Source organism: Coturnix japonica, chromosome 8, assembly GCF_001577835.2.
Source record: "Coturnix japonica isolate 7356 chromosome 8, Coturnix japonica 2.1, whole genome shotgun sequence".
In the NCBI taxonomy this organism is placed as follows: Eukaryota; Metazoa; Chordata; class Aves; order Galliformes; family Phasianidae; genus Coturnix; species Coturnix japonica.
In genome coordinates, this window is record NC_029523.1 from 24,562,636 (window position 1) to 24,584,994 (window position 22,359).

General features: G+C 37.9%; 1 protein-coding gene across 6 annotated transcripts in view; it reads left to right on the forward strand.

Annotated features, from left to right (window-relative positions):
* Window positions 1–22,359, forward strand: part of PATJ (PATJ crumbs cell polarity complex component) — a 137,085-nt gene that overhangs the window by 14,783 nt on the left and 99,943 nt on the right. For 5 of the 6 annotated variants that reach the window (XM_015870723.1, XM_015870722.1, XM_015870720.1 and 2 more), the window contains exons 10-17: window positions 1,795–1,897; window positions 3,706–3,797; window positions 5,017–5,152; window positions 11,434–11,510; window positions 14,134–14,190; window positions 15,474–15,608; window positions 18,797–18,961; window positions 20,693–20,824. In XM_015870723.1, the coding sequence (XP_015726209.1) occupies window positions 1,795–1,897; window positions 3,706–3,797; window positions 5,017–5,152; window positions 11,434–11,510; window positions 14,134–14,190; window positions 15,474–15,608; window positions 18,797–18,961; window positions 20,693–20,824 (897 nt within the window). The remainder of the gene's footprint in view (window positions 1–1,794; window positions 1,898–3,705; window positions 3,798–5,016; window positions 5,153–11,433; window positions 11,511–14,133; window positions 14,191–15,473; window positions 15,609–18,796; window positions 18,962–20,692; window positions 20,825–22,359) is intronic. The other variant, XM_015870721.1, reaches the window with a different exon arrangement.

Below are 22,359 nucleotides of genomic sequence, written 5' to 3' on the forward strand. Positions count from 1 at the left end.
CCCCTTTTTATGTTATTAATGCCCCCTAATCTTGGGATCAAAATGACGGTCTGTATGGAATTTATTTCAGAGTGGCTGACTTAATTACCAAGACCGTGAATATTATCGATAAATGGTGCTTCTAGTTCTCCTTTCTCACGAATTACATTTTTGCTAATCAATCATTTGTAAAAGGGATTTAAAACCTCAGTGTGAATTTCCCTAGTCTGAAAGCCAGAGTGCCACGGCCAAACCAGAATTATTCAGCACTATCATCTTTTTATGAAACATAAGTGTGATGTTTTCATAGTCTACGCTACTGTCTGTGATAGGAAATATATCTAAAATTTTTGAAACTTGTTTTAGCAAATCTTAACATGGTCATATCAAAGTCTCTTGTTTTTGAAGTCATTCTTTTCAGTTTTGAGTAATTAAAATCAACAAATGCTACACTAAGTGTACAGTAGGTCTTGAAACATAAACAAAGCTGTGCTTGTGCACCATCTGCTACTCCTGTGCTGCTTAGATTGAGGTGTAGAATCTCAGTAGCCTTTTCTCCCTTATCTGGTTTTCTGAATATGAGGGAAGCGAGTGAATTTTTTAAAGCACCATCTTTAAAGGTCAGACCAGCAGCCACGTTGTTAGAAATTCACCTTCTTGCTTACTGGGCAGACACTGCAAAGGCAGACATCAGCTTTGGGGAGAAGTGCATACCTTGCATCTCTTTGGTAGGCTGCTGTGGCTGCAGCTGTCAGTGAAGTAGTTGGGTCCCCTCAAGCTCCTCTTATTGGAAGCGTAGTAGGAATCTGGAGTGGCAGAGAGATGGAATGGATAGTCTACATACCTTGAGGCTGGAGTTTTAAATGTGGGCCTCTCTCATCAAATACTCTGTTCTTAAGAAAGTAATGACAAGAATTCATAATGAGAGTAGATGTGAAGCACTTACTTTCTAGCTCTATCATATTTTTCTGAGGCCTGTGCTATGTGAAAACATGACCCAAGTTTTGTTTCCAGTACAAATACTATTTTTGTGTTCCTTGCCACAAAGAATGGCCCTTATGTCTCTAATTGATTGTTATCTTTGTCAGTGATGCAGCCTTTCTAATTGATTGTTATCTTTGTCAATGATGCAGCCTTTCTAAAGATTGACTTTTGCTATGGTTTTGTGGTTTGGAGTGTAGCATAAAAACAAGGAAAAGGCTCAGGCCACACATAGTTGCATGTAAGTAGGCAACTGCTTCTTTAGTAGAAGTGTGTCTACTATGTTTATGTGCAGTTTCCTTTGTTTCATGACATCAAACCTATCTCTGCTTTGAAATCCCTTTTCTGTTGCCCCTCACTTCCTTAGCATCACTGTTTTCTGACAGGAATGTGTGATGTGATTAGCCTGCATATTTATACCAGTTTTCTGACTTCTTAACTGTCCAGCAGTAACAGCTTGTTTCTTATCAGGAAAGGCAGAGGTATTTAAGGTTTCTGTTGTCTTTTGGGCTTCACTGGGAAGTCTGTTACTACTAAATGCCAGTGGAATCCTTAAGCAGTCTAATGCCAACTTTTGTTTTCAGTGAAATATGAATATTATGTGTCTGTCAAGTACATGGAGAAATAGTAGCAAAGGATTTTGAAAGCAATTAATGACTTTGGGTGACACCTTGCTTTCAGAAAATCCTGGACATATTGCCTTTGCAAGTATAATACCCCCTAAAATAGGAAAATCAATATCGCTGCTCGCTTATGAAGATCTTAACCTGCCGTACACTAATGGTACTGAGAAATTGACTTTTTTTTTTTAACTGTCTTGTATTTTATTTATAGAATAATACCATTCTTTTTGAGACCCATGATGTTGAACTTATAAAAAAGAACGGGCAAAGCCTGGGGATAACAATTGTTGGATATGCTGGTGCATGCGATGTAGGTGAGTTCTATGGGATTTAGTCAAGTCCAGGACTGGAGCTTTTCAAATACTCTTTATTCACTGCAACATCAAATGGAGAGTACTTCTTTGAAATAGTATAACCTACAAAATCTATGAAGATGTTTAAAGAACTTGCTACAAAGGGAAAGTGAGCCATAGATGTATTTTTTTTCAGAGTTGTAGTTATTTTATTAAATGGTTCCCACTTGACTGCTGGACTGTGAATTTTACACCTTTGTGTTGTTACTGAGATATTAAACTGTAGCAGATAGTTCCTGCCTATAGAGGCTCTAACACAGGTTCCTGCCAATGCTGTTCCTTACTTTGCCCTGTGGTACCTGCCACATTTCAGATGGGACATTTTAAGAAGAGCTTAAAAAACAGAGTATTGCATGTCCCCAGTTTGCATCTGTTTTTGAGTGACATCTTCAGTACGTCCAAAGTAGCTCAACGTGCACTTCAGTTTATTTAATGAATTGTAGAATAGAATTGTTTTAGAATAGAAGTGATCAATCTGATTAAATATTCCATTTCTCTGCTGGCCAGGAGAAACAGAGATTTTCAAATGAGTGTGATGTGTATGCCACTATCACGAGGTGATTTATGACTCCTTGGTGGATGAGTGTTACTCTATTGAAACTTAGGGAACAGCTAAAAATAACTGCACTAGGATATTTTTTCTATGACCTCTTCTAAGACCGGTTAATAGCTCTAATTTAAACTATTGGTTTCACAAACGACAGGATCTTCTCATAGCACTTGATCAAGTATGCTGGGAATGCAATGCAACTAGGACTGCATTACTGCTCTCTCAATTGCCAGGTCATACTGTGGGCTTGTTGTCGAGGAATCCCAGGCCAGTGTGGTGGGTGCTGAGAACTGGGTCAGGGAGGCTAAGAGGAAAGGTGGGTTTCCCACATGCAATAAGCTTTGATACCATCTTCCACCCTTTTCCTCCTACATAGATAGTTAACAGATAGGGTGTATATATAGAAATGAGAATGTACCAGCAGGGGAGATGGCTGAGCATGGACAGGTCACGTTGGGCAGGTGTTAGAAGAAGGTTGGTGTTGACAAAAAGATGGCAAAAGCACCGGTATGATTGATGATAGCCTTTTTTTTTTTTTTTTTTTATGTATATGGGGGCTGTGGGAAGGTGTTAGAAGGGAGAAGTTACTATTTTAACTGCTGATTACACTGTTGTGGTTCTGTTAGTTGTGTTAGTTGTTGGTTTGTTTGTGGGTTTTGTGTTTCTTTTTTACTTTCCTTCATCTAATTAGAAGTTAAAATTAATAATCAAACTTCAAACATGACAAAGGACAGCTTTTCTGATTACCACTTTTCTCTCTCTTTTTGTTTTTAAATCCTTTTTCATTAAGATTTAAAGGACTAAATTCTTTAGCTAGAAGGGGATGATTGAAGTCTTGATCAAAGTACTTAAGCACATACTTTACTTTTAGCTTGGGTAGTCCTGTTGAAATCAAATGCGGCATGGATTTAAGTGATTGTGGTTTAAGGCCCATGAAATGAATGAATCCATGGAGGAAGTGGCCTTCTTTGAGCCACTTCTAAGAAAAACTCTTGCAGTCAGCATATTGGTTGTGTACTGCTTGTGCCACTGCTTGTTGTTTCCTTCAGACATCCTCAGTTACTCCGTGACAAGCTGTGTAAAATAGTGACGTGCTAATGTTGTTTGCAGAATTGTAACTGTGTGGACAAATGTGTGAGCAATGCTGCAAATAAAAAAGCCTAATAAGAAAATATAGTAGCTTAATGACTTATTTCCCTTCCTCCCTTCCCACTACCAGCAGAATCTTCAGGGATTTTTGTGAAAAACATCATACCTGGTAGCGCTGCTGACCACAATGGCCAAATTCACGTTCATGACAAAATTGTCGCTGTAAGTAAAATATTCTGCTCATGTATTGTAAACTGATGGCTCATTACGTGTCTCAGCATTGAAAGAACAACTTTCTAAAGACTTTATAGAATTAATTAAACCTTCTCTGCTTTGTAAAGCAAGAATTCGTTTAGGTAGAACAAATGAAACATCTTCAAATGTTCTGTTTGAATTTTTACAGCACTGAGCTTTGGCTTTCTGTGGTAAAAATATTTTTCGTTGTTGTTCAAATAAGTATTAAATGGTAGTTAACTATCAAAGAGGCAGGCATTTGGATTAAAATGTTTGAGTGGAGAATCTTGGCTTTTGGCCTAAAGTAAAGATGAGAAGCATTAGCTTCTATTGAATTCAACGGGATTTGAGGGTAGTTAAGATTTTGCAAGATGTGGCACACTTTATGATCTTAATTAGTGTGTAGAATGCTGTGGATACAATCAAAATATTAATAGTTGCAATTTATATTTAAAAGCCCAGGCTTTATTTGTAGAAAACTTAAAACCTTTGAATAGGACTGATTTGAATAATGGCCAATTTTGCATTCACAGTACAAGCAGGAATGAGTTGCATGATCTTTTTATTTTCAGGAATAATATTTATGGAGATATGATTTAAAAATACTTATTAAAGTGGGGTGCTCTACCGGGCCCTTCCCAAGTCAGCTTTTCCTTTATGAGAGTGAAATTTGATATCAGCTTCAGCTTTTATCTGCTGTTTGCAGGTGAAGCCCCTATTGGTGTGTGATCTAACAATGGGATCATGCCGTATTTTAGCTGTAAATGGAAACATATGAATTCATTTATGAATTAAGCTGTTCAAAGTTGGTTGTACAGTTATGTATATAGGGCTGTGTGCAGTATGTTAGCAGTGATTATTGACTGATAAGATGTCTTGGTTGACTACTCTTGCTTCATCCATGATGCTTTTCAAATTGTTCTTTGCAAATTAAATATATATATATATATATATATGTATGATAGGGAGAAATCAGTGCACACTTAGAATAGTAATTTCCTGTTTTATTGCTGGCCCGCGAGCACAGGAGAAATTACTGCTGTGTTTCCTTTTGAAATGCATTTTGGAAGTTATATCTTATAGTGAAATGTTACCGATTTCGTGAGATCGTTTTCTTGGGTGGACTGCTCATAACAGCTGCACAAAATAATGTGGACATCCCTCAAAATGGAATGTAACGTAACTACTGCTATATGATGTGATTTAGGTTGATGGAGTTAACATACAGGATTTTACCAACCAAGAAGTGGTAGAGGCGCTGCGTAACACCGGGCAGGTTGTACGGCTCACCTTACTCAGGAGGAGACCTTCCACCATTTCTTCTGAAAGATGCTCAGAGAAAGGTAAGACTTCTATTTTTATTTATTTTTTTCCCCCTCCCTTTTCAGTCATTGATTTTTTTCTTATTTATTTATTTTTTTGCTGAATTTGCAGTGATGTAATTTAACAGTTAGGACTAGGTCCCACTTGATCCTAGATTTTATAAGGGCACACTATAGAAGGTGAGAATATTTCAGGAAAATTGAGTGACAAACCCTCCTGTAGCCAAAACACAAACAAAAATAGAAGTTAGTGAAGTGTTGTTACTGCTTCATGTATTTTACAGGATCTGTCTGATTTATTTATTCACATCTATTTTCACAGTTCAAGCAAGTGTTCCAGCTTTAGCTGAAACTAGTGTGGACAGTAGGAATGAGGGAAACCAAAAACAGAAGGATAGTTTCCAAAATGAAAAGAAGCAGATTCTTCGTAAATCAGGTGGATAGAATGTCTTGCACTCTTTCTTCCGAGTCTTTGGAAAAGCCTTTAACCTAGCTTCAGTACTCATTAGCTGCCACGGCCTATGTGGTCCTTAGCCTTTGTTCTGTAATACCTTTTGTTCAAGTCCTTTATGAAGTAAAGTGTTACCTGTTAGATCTATCAACTCCTTCACCCAACCTCATCCCCCAGAACTAAAACTGTCCACACATTTCTTGGTATATTGGTAGACAATGTACATTGATGTTCCAGCCCCTTCAGGACTATGGGATAAATCTCACTGGCTCTGTACAACTGCATTACTCCAGCACACCAGTCCTTCTTTCTGTCCCTGGTCTTTCTCAGACAATGTGAGGTGTTCTTCCTGCAATTTTCTGATAGAATTTTTTCATCCTCCTCTGCTGTCAGGACCTTGAACCAGTCACTAAGTGAACAGCATGGAGATGGAGCATTCCTCCTCCTGCCAGAAGTCAGTCAGCTTCCACCCTCTTTGGGAGTTCAGATTTACTTGGTTATATAATTTTTCCTCAGTCATATCTTCCTTCTTGCCCTCATAGGTCTTAAGCTCCCACCTCTGCAGAGCCTTTTCTAAATACCTGTTTGTCCCTGATGCCCACTTGGTCTGTCTTCTGGCCCTGCAGAAACTTGACCAGAACTCACCTCCTGAGCTCCTTAACCTGGCCTCTGGCATCCTGTGACATGGGCTGCAGCAGCTTGTCAGGTATTTGTAACTGAGCAGGGCTTGCTGAAGTACCAGAGGTGACTGCAGCAGCAGAGATGGGGATTCATGTCTTGTGACACTTTCATTTGTAGGTCATTTTCCATGAGAACTTTCTGTCTCATCTGTGTACCAGCTGCCACGTAACTGCCTCCCTCCTGCTTGTTTGCCCTGTTTATTGTGCTCTGGATCACTGATATTTCCTGGAGCACCAGAAAAGCAGAAAGCCTGGCATAAGTTACGTCGACCTCCTGTGAGATTCCTGTCTTGGCAGTGAGCTTCTCATTGCTGTCTGATAGTTCCTAGACCCGACTCATTTATCTTACAGTACTAATATCTTTGCATAGTGCTTCCTACCATGCTAGTGCTGGAAACTAGAGTTGAGTCTCTGGCTCGCTTGTCCTGAGGTTACTGGACAGACTGGAAAGCTGCTGACTGCGCACCTGTGCAGCTAGATGAGAATCTGGCAAATGCATTATAAAACCTGATAACTGGAGTTGAAAGCTGGGTAGGAGCTGAAATTAGACATGCGCTTGTACTGGTAAAGGCAGTTGGGCATAGAGACAGATCACAAAGACATGGATTTCTTTGGGTTTGGTCTTTCCAGAAGGTATACTTCAATTCTCTGCTGATTTCTGGCCTTATCTACGGGAACTTCTGGGTGAATTTCTACAGATTGTGTTGAAGTCAGCATAAATTATCCTTATGCCTTGTAGTTTCTTAAATATGTAGATGCAATAGAGGAGTCTAAATTATGACTGTCAATGAATAACAATTTTGCTATGACTGTGGAAGATCTGTCAGTATTAAAGACAACCTGGAAATGAGAGAAATGTTAGCAGTTCCTATGCTCCATTCTGTTTTACTTTTCTGTCCAAGCCTTATAACCAGACATCCTTTGTTGTGACTTTTGCATGTTCCCAGAAATAGGAAGCCAAAACAGAGGAGGTGATCGAGTAGCTATGGTTTAAGGTTATCAAATCATTGTTTTAACTGTATGACTGAAAAGTGTATATTGATCTGTATTTACACTGGCAGAAGAATTTAAGGGCTTGGCGGTAGGTTGTATGTAGGAGCAGCAGGACATTTTTAGATGCAGAAGAGCCAGGAGGACTTCGGCTTGTTGTGCCAGAGAATGGAAGAATAACATGCTGTACTGTGTCAGTTACCTACTCCTTTTTTTGCTCTAAATCCTGTTGAATTTTCTGTGCATAAGGTCTTCTCTGCTGCTGCTGAAGCGAACGATATCTCTGTAGTCAATTCCTGATTACTTGTGATTGGGTAATCTTGTGTCACAGGTGGCAGATGTCTACCCTGATGCAAAAAGAACTTTCTGAGGAATTTGTTACCTAGTAGGTAGCACTGTGCATGCACAGTACATCAGTGCCAGGACCAGGTTGTGTGGGGAACTAAAATGACTTTTACCTGGCTTGAAGTTAACAAACTTCATCTCAAGATGTGTTATGTACACCTGCCTAGGGATCTCTGTTCTGCTTGGAGGTAGCTTGGATCTAACTGTTTTATTGAGCTCCTTTCACAGCATACTGAGTTTCTTTTGTATAGACTGTTGCCTCGCCATGAATGCTCCAAAGCCCCTAGTTTCCATAGGTGTTTGTAACCAAACTTTATGCATGTGAGTGGCTCCCCTCATTTCCATGCCAATCTCATTATCCCTTTCTTGGAGCACTGTGGTGCAGATGTACCTGGCTCTGAAGAACCTTGATGCCTGAAATTCATAGCTCCTCACTAGACCCTTGCTGTTTGCTACCAGAGACACTACAGTGCATCATGGAGCAAGTATATATGGAAGAATGGAAAAACCCATAGCATATAAGTTTCCCTCACCCTGGATAATGTAGACTGATGTGCTTGTTTGCACAGTGTGTCTTGAGATGTCAAAATTTAATCGGTGATGGTATTCTTTGTCTGCAGTTGGATGTTGCCCTTGGTATCATCTGGTTGTGCTGGTCCTCATTGGACCTATGGGAAAATGAAAGGGATGTGGTTTTAAAATGGAGTGTGGAATTGGTGGCCTTTAATAAGCAAACATCATTACTTGATTAAACTGATTTTTCATAGGGAAAAGCCAATTTAACTTAGAGGGTCCTGCAAAACCTTTTTGCTATAAAATGTGTGTATCTTTGTTAAAAAGTTGAAATACTTAATTGCAAATTCTATTCATGCTGAAACACGATGTCTAAGATTTCACCTCAGAGTAGTTGCCAAATTCCAACGATAGGTGCTTATTTTGGACATGGTGATGGGCACTTCATTATAATGGTGCTAAAGCAAATACTGCTAATTTAAGGCTCTGACTGTTCTCTGGAAATGCTTTTAAAAGTCTAATGTAAAAAGTGTGTTTTATAAATTATGCATTGCTTCCTTTTAAGCCCAGTTGTGTGAAATTCTTATTAAACTGTGTTTCCTGGAGAGGTATTAAATAGTAATTCTGACCAGTCTAAAATGTGCTTAAACAGTGCTATTACAAATGCAACACGGTTTAGGATGCAACGTGCACGAGGCCTGAAACTTTCTGCTAGCAGCTAAAGGTGCTTAACTTAACAGCTGCATCTGAAAGGCTGCAAGCGGGGCAGAACTGCTTTCTTTTGCCTTGCAGCAGCACTCAGGATCTGAAGAGGTAATGATAGTAGCCAGGAGCTTAAAGATGGCTGGAGAAAAACATCCAATGGTAGGGAAGATAAAGTGTGTTAGTGAAATATACTGGAGCACAGAACGTGTCCTTGTGTAGTGAGTTCATGAAATCCAGAGGAGATTACAAGAAGAAAAGATTCCAGTTCAGAAAAAAATACCCAAAAAAATACTGTATGGGAGTGCAGGTAGAAGGACAGGACTGTAATTATGTTGAAAGTTATTGCTAATAGAAGCTGTCCCTGAGAAGCGTTTTCATTTCTGAAGCACATTCCAGAAGATGTAGTACGTTTCTCAGGTCAGGAGAAGTCCAGCTGGATGGGAAACTAAAAAGAAGCCTTCTATTAACTATCACGTGGAAACAGCTGTCTGGGGGAAAAGGAGCGTTTAGGTGAATTGAGTGATACCAATGAAATTAAATGTATCTAATCCAAATCTGTTCGTCCTGCATTTCCACAGTTCTGTTACACACGGAGACTTCCAAATGCTTTTGAAATAGAGGAAAACTTCATATAGAGATGTGCATCAGCACTTGTTCTGAGCAACCTGTAGATTTTTGGTAATGTGTTTAGGAAGTGATGAAGAAATCTGTTTTAGGCCAGTTTGAATGCAGTTGACAGTTGCTGAACTGAACTTTGAACCTGGCCCTAAGATTTATTGCTCCTGGTGAGCCTTAGAATCCATATCTGACTGCACAGGGTTTGCAGGTTCTGAAGTCATGTGGTTCAAGCTTGGAAATAGAAAAGAAAGTGAGGAATTTTAGTTCCTAAATGTTTATGCAAATAGGAGGAGTTGGAAGATGCACCGATGTTCTGTTTTTGCAACATTTAGGAAGTAAATGATAGAGATCAGTCTGTGCTTGATAACCCAGCTCATGAAGGAGACTTCTCCCTAGAAACTTCAATTAAATTCAAATGGAAGAAAAAGTCTGAAGACGCGTTCCCTAACTGCAGTGCAAATTGTTTTCTCTTTTCTAAAGAAGATAATCTGTTTCAAAGAGAGCTGTATTCTGTATCTAAATACACAAAGAAAGAAACAAAAAACCAACATCCAAGTTTTCATGATCGGTGGAGTTTCTTTTAGTGGCAGAAAACAGTCATCTGAATTGCTGGAATCCTTGAATATCTAAGTCAACTCGAGGCTGTTGCTTAAAGGCACACTGGATGTTCCCAAGTGAAATCTCAGTTCCTAGGCTGTAAGCAATGTAATTTCTCAGTGCAGATCAGACAGAATTTGCCTGACATGACAGAAAGTGATGGAGGAAATACTGTTATGTTGTATAAGTTAATTTTATATCTTTATTTTTAATGAATGGGAAACTTCAGAGTTCAAAGATGATGTGAGCTTTGCAACAGAATACTCATTACGTGCTTTATCTTTGCAATCTATGAAGGTGTTGAAAGTAAAGGCAGCTAGGCATCCCATGTGTCTTTGCTTTTCCTGGTAGGTTGGTTCTGAGCTTCTTGATGTCTTTAAAATCTTTCCTTTTTTCCCTTTCCCCCCACCCCAGCTATTTTGCTTGCACATTTGTGTGCAAAATGTGAAGTTGTGATTTACATTCTAAGTTTCAACGTGACACATGGGCAGTCCTAAGTGGTCTGTGCCTTGTCTAGACATCTGACAAACTATTACAGTCATTCAGAGGGGAAAAAAAAAAAACAGTTTTCAGTAATTCAGACTCCAGTTGCTGCTGTTGTAGCTGCTAGATGGAATTTGCTTTAGAGTTTGATTCCTACCAGTTAAACGTTGCTTCAGCTTGGAACTTTATATGTGTGCTGAGCTTCTGGAGGAGGTCAAATGCAGGGCAGCCAGTCATTTTATGCTGTCTAGCTCTGTCAAATTGTCTTACATGACTGTAATACTGCCTTGGTTGCATAAGTAAGAAAGCTGAAAAGATATAAATGTCAAGATAGGCAAGTTCCCACGGAAGACTGGTTTAGAACTGGAGCTTATATTAAAGCTCATGTTACTTACTGGCCTAATTAAACTGGACAAGCCTTTGTACCTGCCAAACATATAAATAAAGCGTATAACTGCATAGTGCTTACACAGCTCCACGATAACAGCAGTATCTTGTCAGGTGTTTTACTTCTTAAGGGGGTTCATTTTGGTGGGAGATAATGGTCCCTTGTAGTGGCATGCATTTTTATAGCAACAAATTATGAAGTCGTGTGAGATTTATTTTGCAGCCTGAAAGAATGATTTATTTACAGTAGTATACGGTACAGAACTCACATCTTGTCAATGCAAGCATCACCTCTCCTGCCATTCAGCTGAATAAATCACACGTTAGCAGTAGCTGACATTTTGCATTGTTTTCCTTAGAAAGTCATTTTTGATTTGCACTGTGTGATAGACTCAGCTTAATGCAATTTCTTTTTGTGTTTGCATGATTATTTCCTATAATCTTTTATTTACACTGAATTTTTATGGGAGTGTTTCAAAGCAAATGTACTTCTGAATGCAAAATGTAAATGTAATCCTCCCCTTCGTATTTAGGAAGAGCCCCATTCCCTCCAGCATATGATCTGAAGTCCAAGTGGGAAAACCTGCTGGGCCCTGAATATGAAGTTATGGTATGTTACCTTTCAATAAACTACATTCATGTATGTTATTTTTTTAAATTACAGCTTTGTGAGCTCATTACAGGCTGTTTGTAGAACAGTTCAGCATTTGGAACAGATCAGTAACGTCAGGCTTTGTTTCCATTAGCATCAGGGCTGAAATACAGAAATGGCATAGCTGATACTTCTTTTAAATTCTGTTTATATAAATACTATTGTTAAATTGTTACATGGATACTAGACAGGAATGGGGATTTAAGAAAATTGGCTGTTTTTTTATATCTACGTCACAGCAAAAGCTTAAAATATGTGGTATCCTTATGATTTTATTTAGAATCCGTGTAGTTTATTGCATGCTGAAAAAAAAGAAATAAAGCCACATTTCAAGGTAGAATTGTGATGTTTCACAAAGAATCTTAGGATTTGGTTAGAAAGATGGAAAGATGATTTTCAAACATACTGGAAAAACAGGAAGTAATTCAAGGTAATGTAGCTTTATGGTGCTGGTGCCTATTAGATATTTCTTCACCTTGTGTTAAATAACTGCCAGGCAGATGATTGTTGTGATCAATTGTCATAAGGACTTGACTGAAATGGTAGTTCACTATTGCTCCTCAGTGCTGTGTTAGCCAGTGAGCACAGATTAAAAGAAATTCCAGCCAACCTTCCTTCTGAAGCCTTAAAAAATTCTCTCCGCCACCATGAAATGCCCTGTTTGTCTTTGCAATGCTTGTCCAGTTGATTTAGAGACACTTATTTTTACTGCTTGGAGTAGCCATCATTCCAATCGCTCGCTGGAAGATTTAAAGTAGCTTTAAGAATTGTCTTGAGAAACTCACTTTGCTTCTTTCCATTAGCACTCCTTTAAGATCTGAAGTTCGAATAAGATTATGTACGTGGTGTCATAAATCTGTTTGGCTGCCCACTTCAGTTGCTTGGTATTCCCATCCTTACATTTCCAGAGTCTGATATTTCTTCCTTAGCACTATCGTGCTTCCCACAGAGGATGAAAACCTGCTTAGTTTGTGAAACTGTGCATTTCTAATTCTTGAGCTGCTGCCAGTAAAATGGCAGGAGTGAAAATCACAGGATCACTTAGGTTGGAAAAGACCCCTAAGACTGAGTCCAGCCAGCAACCTAACGCTCCACGTCCACCACCACGCTGCGTACCTGAGTGCAGCATCTGCATCTCTTATATATCCCCAAGGCCAGCAACTCTGCCACTGCCCCGGGCAGCGTGTTCCAGTTTATGTGAAGAAATTCTTCTTAATAACCTTCCCTGGCCCAGCTGGAGGCCATCTAGTGTTGGTGGTGGTTAAGGCGCTAATAGTTGTTCCTTTTAAAAATGGGAGCTGTTACAATGCCCAGTTATTAAAGTCAGGTTTTGGTTCTTCCAGTCTTTGTCATCTGGTCTGCTTGGCTGTGTTAATTAACAATGCTTAGCTTGATTTCAGCCTGGTGGCTCCCCTGTGCTCAGCACCCCTGAAACTCACCCTGAAGGTGACTGTGAGTTGGAGGACTTCTCTGGAGCTTTTCTCTTCAGAGAAAATTGTTTGATGAGAGGATTTAGCATCACTCATGGCTTCTGTGCTCCCAGTCCTTTCTGGTAGCAACTCAAGGAGCAAAACTGAGATCGTGTTGAAAGGAAGGAGACCCTGGGAGCTTGTATAGGGATTTATGGCTGTGTGGTGTTTGTTGCCAAGTACCTAACTGAGAATGGACAGGCTGAGGAGTTATCAGTCCTAGATTCATTTAGTTACAACTGAGTGGACGTGAAATGGATTGTGTCTGTTGGGAAAAATACCTGAGGTGCTGGAAGACAGGGCTCTGGAAGCCTTGTTTAAAGTTAAGCTGAAAGGGAAAGCTGGGACTTTAGGTTGTAGATACTTTGTAGATACTTTGTTACACTAGAAGTTTCCAAGGGAGCCTGAAAGGAAACAGTCACCTGAATTTTGCAAGGCTGTGTATGTTTCCAATCTAACAAACAGAGCAGGCTTCCCAAAAATCTCCATGTCCATGACTCAGGCTTCAGCCATCCTTGAACCTACAGATTTTGTCTGATAACAATTAAAATTTGAATAAATAACCTTCTATGGCTTCAAATGAACTCTGTTAAGGAAGAATTTCACATGAAAGTTGGTGAAAAACATTTTAGTTATTGCATTCAGATTAGGGTTGTTTGTTATTTTTAAAGATGGACTGAAGGGATTTCTTCTACTTTTTGTGTATGATTCATTTTGTATTCAAATTTGTAATTAAACTCACGTATTTCAAGCTGTGTTAGAAACATGCAGCAAAAGATAGTGATTTAGTATAGATGTTGGGTGGATCTACTGTAGCCTGGAGTAATAATTTAGGCCATTGTACTTTCCAGTTCTGATTGGCAAGTTGGTGTGGGTATTTGCGTCAGATGTAATGGCATTTTGTGCTTATAGAGGATTACTGGACTCGACTAAAATTGTCGCTCAGGCTTCAGGAATAGGATAATATTTGAATCTGTTAATAGAGCATAATCAGAACATTGCGAAATGTAAATGTTGGGCATCAGGGATTTTCCAACACTCATTTAAAATGATTCTGCATCAATGTAATATCGTCCTGCTATTGAAAGTAGTCATGCTGTATAAATTTTTAGGTTGTGAATGTGGATATGCCCATAACAGATGACTCAGAACTCCAGAAGTACTCAAAGGTAAGACTTGCATGATTATTTCCTTCATGGCATCTGTTGACATTTATGACTCAAAATTCCACTTTTGTTTATTTCATAAATTTCAGGTGATTTCAGTTTTCAGGCTCTTTTCAAACAGGGGCTGCTTATGGTCTGCCTGTTTGCTGGACTGGTCCAAAGCAACAATGTAGTACAATGGGCAAATGTTCCTTTAAAAAAAGAAAGAACAAAACAACCAAGCTGAAATTTTGGGGAAGCCTCAATTTATTGGGTACTTAATTGCATTGAAATTCAGTTGTAAAATAGTTGCTGAAAGTTGCTATGGAATGAAGTAGGGGTTGAAACTCTGTTTAACAGTGTCATCATCCTGTGCAGGGATTCAGTGTATCCAGCCTTGGGATGGAGTGCCCTTCTAGTTAGAATGTTAGAATTTCTTCCCTCTGAAACTTTTGATAGACTTGCAAGGGATGTATGCTAATAAAGGCAAAGCTAATGTTTGGAAGTGATGCATTTGTGTGCTTGGGAGGATGTCTCAGTGAAGAAAGACCATGAAGTCAGAATAAGGTATGGATGCAAGGAAATGGTGAAGATCAATGGATTACTCCTTTTTGCTTTAAACATCCAGAATAAACTGGGCAAGCGGGCGGAGAGTCAGTGTTTCACCTCAAGTAAAAAAAGAAAAAACAGAAATTTGCCAAACTGAAGGAGCAGATGATACTGATCATCTTTGCCTCCTCACCGTGGGTTGCTGTGGTTCCTGCTGTCTTGTCTGGATTGCACAAACACGATAACAATCAGAGGCTTTCTGGAGGGGAAAAAAGTATAGAATAAAAGGGATCTTGTGAGAAGAGGCTAACGCAAAATCAATGCATTTACCTTGCAGAAATAAGGTTAGATATTTGCAGAGGACACCATGGATATTTTTCCTACTTTGAAAGTAGTGTGGATCCTCAAGGGTCAAGGCAGCTGATGCTGTGATGGGTTGTTGTTGCTTTAGCGTTAAATGGTCGTGATGGAACTTCTGTCAGCCTTTTCAAAACTCACTGTTTGGGTAGGATGGACTTATTGAGTGGTGCTTTTCCCCCTTGCATTTTTTTCAAGTGGTAGCATTATGTAAGAGTACAGTGCAAATGATTCACGGGTTGTTTTTACTTGTGTAAATGGTTTGTATAATTCTGGACACTTGTGTTGTAACATAGCCCATGTGAATTTAGACAATAATTTCACCATGGTTAATTTGAGCTGTGAAGTCTTAAGTATGTTCATATTATGATACAGTTACATGTTGTCTCCTCTTTTGGCAGCTATTACCCATCCATACTTTGAGATTAGGAGTTGAGCTTGACACGTTTGATGGACATCATTACATATCGTCAATTGCTTCAGATGGTCCTGCTGCAACACTTGGTCTTCTGCAACTGGAGGATGAACTTCTAGAGGTAAAACAAATGAACAGGGAAAAAAAGGAGAATGTTTTTTAAGCCTTTTCTGAAACACTCGTATTCAATTTTCATTTGGTTGCTATGTGTGCAGTACTAATTTTAACAAATTGATTGTGAAAGCAGAGCAACTCTCTGGAAGCCTCACCTTTTCTTTGCCATTTAATTCCTCCCCTGTGCGCCTCCTTGTTACCTCTTAGTAACATCACGCTTTTTTTCTGAAGCATTTAACGTGATTGTGGAGAATCAGAAGGGCAGAGATGATATTTGTGTTGAATGCAGAAGTATCTGTGTTCCTTCAGCTTTTCAGCAAATGGGCATTAGCTTTTGTACTCTACGTGGTGGATAATCTTTCTTAATATTTTTCACGCTCAAAAAAGTTTTCTGAGGTCTCTGAAATTCCTGTTAAGCATTTAAACTTGCTTGTTGAGTCTTGAGAGGCATCAATGTCTGAGAGGTAGTACATCAGTTTGTTTAAATATGTATAGAGAGGTACTGGGATAGATTTGGAGTTATCAGAATCAAACCAGACCAGCTCAGGAAAAGTATGCGTTTAATCATATTAAAATAATATCTGTTTTGTGTTTGTACCTATCAACATCTCAGCCTGCAAACAGTCATTAATTTCCCATTGAACACTGTTTATGAAATATTTTGAATATTTTTAGTGGATGCAAAGAGCAATGTATTGGCATCAATGGGAACAGAGTTAAGCCTTCTGAAAGATTAATTTGTTAGCTGCACTGCTCTATTGCCTTTACTTGTTGTGCACCCTTTGATGTTGATCAAAAATTCATACTGATATCACTAGGACCTAAACCATCTCTTTCAGTTATCGCTTAATGGAGGATATCTCGGTTCCTGAAGGAAGAGATTAATGGAATGCTGAAAGTGTCATTTAAATTTCTTGGCCACTAAACAGAAAGTTGAATGGTAAAAGCAACTGCAGAGTGCTGCAGAGTAATTTAGGAAACTTTAATTGTATATTTATTTTTTTATCAATTTTACTTATTACTGTGTATTTACAGTTAAGTACACAGATATGTCCAGACCTAGTGAGCATATATTTTCTTTTTCTGTAGCTGGAAAAAAAAAAATAACTGAATCAAAATGTGCTCCAGGGCTAAAGTTATATATGCCAGGTTTAACCCAGAGTATGTTTTTGCAGCCAAGTTATAAATCCCTTTAAGTAGGGGTTTGCAATGGAAAATGTGACAGCCCCATTTCCCAAACAAGCGGCTCTACCTGGGCCTGATACAAGTGGGATTAAAATGCAATCAGTACAGGAATTTTCTTTAATATATAGTGAGGTTGACTGCTGATTATTTTTAATGATGTGTTTGAATTATGATAGAAAACATGGTATTTTCTTTTTTTTTTCTCTCTCTCTAATTTTAGCTGATTTCATTGTGCTCTTTTTTAGAAGTAAATTGCTTCCTCGTGTCCTTCTAGTTTTGTGAGAGGAATTGCTCTGACTCTTATTTGATAGCACAACTAACTGGAGGGTTGTGGTAACTGACGGGGGTGCTTGGCACCTTGTGTGTCTAGAGGCCGATTTCTGGCAGCTGCAAAAGCAGGAATGGGAGTCCCCAAGTCTGCTTGGGAGTGAGCAGTAGCTCTTCTCCATCAATCACAGTATGCTGAGAAATGCTGGTAACTTTCCACCGCACTGCCAGTCTCAATGCATTAAAAAATCCTTACGCGTAGATACTTCTGCTTAAATAATTAACTAATGGAATAGCCTGATAGCTCAGCAGTTGATACAGTTCTTACAGAGAAAAGCATGGCAGTTCATCTTACAGTGTTGCAGGCAAGCTTTAGCACTCTGAATTTTCTTCTTAGGTGTTCTTTAGAAGGAGAGGAGCTCTGATTCTCAGCAGTTTAAACTACTGTAAAGCGTGCAAAGAAAAGATAGAAGAAATAAAATCTGATTGATAATGGTGTGCAACGAGTTTGCTGTGTGATCTTACAAAAACTGTGTCCATCTAAAGAGCAGGGAGATCTGTGAAGTACATGGGTAGGCTTGGCCTCAAGCACATGGGTACAGATCTACATGCTTTATTTTCTAGGATCAGGAGGCTCACCTACTTCAGTGGTGCAATGTGGATTTTTTCAAAAAGAACCAAAACACCCAAAACTTCATTTATTCCCACTTTTGTTTGTTCTGTGCTGTGAAGTAGATTTGGTAGAAGAATAGTTGAAATCCAGCCATGCTGGGCATTTGATTATGAGAGAAGATTTGACCTCAAAGAGAGCTCTGAGATACAGGCAGTTAAACCTCTTCACATTGACACCTACAACATCCACTGACAGTTTGTGTAGCTCGTATTTAATGCTGTTAGTGTGGGGCATGTTAGGTGTACTGTCACAATACTGTGTATTATGCAAGTATATAAAAGAGGATCCATCCTTGTTTTTTTATTTTCCTGAGGAAATATAACTGTAGTGTCCCATTTTTAAAGTAATGTTATTACTTTTTTAGGATTCTGTGGATTAAAATATTATTTAACAGTGGCCTTATAGTCTTCTGTTTTCACTGAGGAGCGCAAAAGCATGTGGGATTGTAACCTTAAGCCTTTGTCAGGGTTTTCTGATTAACTGCTTACTGTAATTGGGTTGTTTTCTTCTGTATAAACATTCTTGCATTTTTTTGTGTGCAGCCTATATCAGTTCCAACCAATTTGATACAATTTAAACAACTGAAAGATATTGTAATTTTGACTTCAGGTTTTTGATTGGAGCTCAAAATCTGTGTTTGCTAAAATTTTAATTTGCTTTAAATTTTTTAAAACTGAAAATTTCTTTTTAAATTCAAATAGATAAGCCTAATAATAAAAAATAATTTAAAAAAATTAAAAATAGGCAATTCCTAACAAAGCAAGTGAGAATGAAGTACTCTCTAGAAAGGTTTGTACTGGTAAAAGTAGTGACTAGAAAATGAATTGTAAGAAGGTGAAGAGAGCAGAGAGATCATGTAGCAGAAGTCAAAAGTTGAACATTCATAGTAATGCACGTATATAAACTTAAGGAGCACTTGTTAACAAAACAATGCAAGCTTTGCTGGAATCCCTAGGTAAAAGAAGATCTCCACATGCAACTGAGTAAAGGCAAGTACACAAAAATTAATGGAAGTAACATGGTTGATACCCTTTTAATTAACTCTGTATGGATATGTGTTTTCTGTGTAGGTAAATGGAGTTCAGCTGTATGGAAAATCACGCCGTGAAGCCATCACTTTTCTAAAGGAAGTGCCACCTCCGTTTACAATGGTTTGCTGTCGGCGACTTTTTGATGATGGCAGTGAGTCTCTTGTGGATGAACCCACTGTGAAAGTTCCATCTCCAGAACAAAAGGTAGACCTCTCTTGTCGTTTAGTTGGATAGAATGAAGATCACCCTTTTTATTAGGAAAAAAAAAAAGTTCACATGTTTCTGAGAAAGTAATTTAGCTTTCTAGACGGCACGCTTGTTTTCTTTTGTTGTTGTTTGGTCCAGACTTTTCAGTCTTAAAATTCCTAAAATGTATTTGTAGGTATTTAAACCCAGTTTACTTTTTCGTTGTCTTCTGAATTTGCCTTTGTGACTCGTTTTGGGCTTGTAAGGGTCTGCTGGTTTTTCATTGAGAGAGAGTTCACGTTTGCAGCAGTATTACTTTTATTGCAGTTTATGCAGGTTGAAAGGGAGAAACTTCATTGTACTATAAATACAAGGTAGGTAAATCACTGAGCTAGCATGCTGACTATGTACATCCTATTCATCATTCTTACACCTAATAGGTGAGTGAGAGCTTTGAATTATACTAAATCACATCCTTGCCACCATTAGCTGATTACTTCCATGTTCTGAGAAGGTTTTTTTAATAGAACTGGAAAAATATTAAACTTAATGTTTCTTTCCACTGCAGAAGCTTTAAAGTCTTGAACTGAAGCTTGACACATGTAATGGTTGTTCCTATTTATAACAAGTATTTACACCTTGATTTCTCATCTTTTGTGATCTAATTTCCTGTAAGGTAGGATTTCTGGGAGGAGAGTTAAAAATGAAATATGGGCATTTTATGGAAGAATAGGGGAGCACAGTATCCAACCTTTTGTGTAAAAGGACCTTTCCATTGCACAAAGAATTGTTCTGGTGTGTTTTTGATGTTGCATCCTATTGAATTCTTTCTACTGCTGGTTACGCATCTTTGTCATAAGACAGTACTGGATGAAAAGAGGTCTCTAATGAAAAGGAGTAATCTCAGAATATTTCTACTTTCTTTTGAGAAAATAAGACAGAAGAGTGTGTGGAAGAAGAAATCCTTCTTTTTGCTTCGTGGATGTGCTCTGTGCAGTAAGCATATTTGTACAGAGAAATAAAGTCAGAACGGTGTGAAGTTGCAATTGTTTTGATAGTTTGTAAAGATTTAACTGGTAAAATCAGAGCTAGATTAAAACATAAGTTAGGAAAAAAAAGCCAACAAGGATGCCTTTTTGGAATATGTACTTAGATAACCATAGATGTATTTGGAAGTTGTCTTTACATGATGAAATTGAGTAGCTGTGCTTCTTTCATAATTTTTTTGTTATGAGGTGTAGAAGTCAGAAACTGTTCTTTCAAAGTAGATATGACTTGTATAGTTACAATTTAAGAACTATTTTTTGTCTACATATTAAATGACACAAGTGTCAGCTCATGTCTATCACTAGGTCTTTCCAGTATGTTTCTATAGTTGGTTAAATCTTTCATGCTAAGATATTTATTTTTTCTTTATGCATCTAATTGGACAGCTGAAGTTCATCAACATGTGAAAGGTTAGTAATATTGCTGCAACTGATTTGACTAATACAGGGGTGTTTATATGCCAGGCTGGGCCCCACTGCTCTGAGCACAGTATAGTTGCAGGGTAGTATCCAAGGCATGGAGCTGGAGAAGGTACCATGTCTGAAGTGGGACTCATAGTGTTCAATCAAGTTCTGCTTCAATAAAAAAACATATTCTAGGGCATGTATGAGCCATTAATGATAATCAAATGTTGAGTTAGTGGTGCTTGTAAATAACTGCAAAGCATAGAATTTGACCTAGAGTCATCTTTTTTTTTTTTAGGTGAAACCTGAGGAAAACATTAATCCTGAAGAAGAAGAAGAAGGGGAATTAGCGTTATGGTCTCCTGATGTGAAAATTATTGAACTGGAGAAAGACAAAAATGGTTTAGGATTCAGCATTTTAGATTACCAGGTACACTTTTCTGTGCAATTAAATATTAAAAATCCTTCAATCTTTTTTTTTTCTTTTTTTCTTTTTTTAATATGTTGCCTTAAAATATCTCATGACGTAGAATACTGGGTAATCAACTTGGCACTTGGGCCAAGAAACTGTGTAGGGAAAAGTAATTTAAAACTAAAAATAAAGTATAGCGTAGAGCTTGTTCTAAACCAGCCTGACTATTGGACGTGATAAAGTGCGAAGTCTTTAATCAAACTCTACCTCATAACTCCAAGTTTAACGGCGAAATGCTGGGGGAAGATTGTTTTTGTTTTATTTTAACTTAGAATGACTTCTCAACTATGAGAGTGCAAGAAAACTTTCTTAGGTATTGCAACGTCGTTTTCCATGTACCACATTTAATGAGTCTTTTTCTTTTTCCTCCTTATTGCCTTAAAGCATTTTGTTCATAAAATGTAGTATGTGCCTGCACTTTGTGGTCACACACTGGTCCTATAAAGATTCACCATTTCAGGCATTGAATCAAGCCTCAAAAGCAAAGCTATCAGATTTTGGAGGAAAGTTGACAGGGGTGGAGCTTTGCCACAACTGTCCTTCACAGTCAAAAGGGAATGTCAGGGCTGACAGGTGAACTGGTGTAACAAACTCATGTTTATGTAAATTCGAATATGCTTTAAGTGATTAGTGTAAGATTAGAGCCTGAAGAACCTAATTAATGTTTCTATTTTGTTTTGTTTTTCAATTATGTGTCCCTGCTCAAACTTTTAAACTAGTATGTTGAATATACATTGACATTCCAGAGCCATTTGTAGTTTAAAACTGATTTCTCCAAGAAACATTTTGGAGTAAGATATATATGTAACAATGGAACTCTTTAGAGAAATCTTCAATTGTGGGAAAATTCTTCTAAAGTTCATTAGTCTTTCTTTCCAAAATACTGCTTTATAGAAACTAAAAATCCTAACTCAGAATAAAATGTTCTTAATCTTTCTAGTCAAAGTGACATATTTTTAACATCCAGCCATCATACTTAGAAGGGAATAAAATAGTTGGATTGCTCCTCGTAATAATACTCACATCACATCTGAATGCTGCCTGAATGTTGTAGTCTAATAAAATGTATTCAACTGTTGCAAATAAATGTCAAGTGCTATAAAATTCAATTATATTTTTGATACAATACAACATGCATTGGGAATGAATTAAAAAAAAAAATAATCTGAAATGTTATGCAAAACCATTAATTCTATATTTTACCAGTGTGATTTAAGATTACTGAAAATAGATCCTGTTAGTCATTTTCACTGACACATGTTGTGTTACAGTGCCAGCTTTACTGTAGAGTTGCTTGGAGTCTTTACAGAGCAGTAATACACAGATTTGCTTTTAAGTTCTCATATAATCAGAATTAATGAAGGCTTTAATAACAGGCTTTTTATTTACTTATTCACAGATGCAAATACATGAGCAATGTTGTGATACTTTCAGCTAAATTTAAATGCATTCTAATCAATTCTAAATGAGTGGTAAACCACTTAATCTCAGAT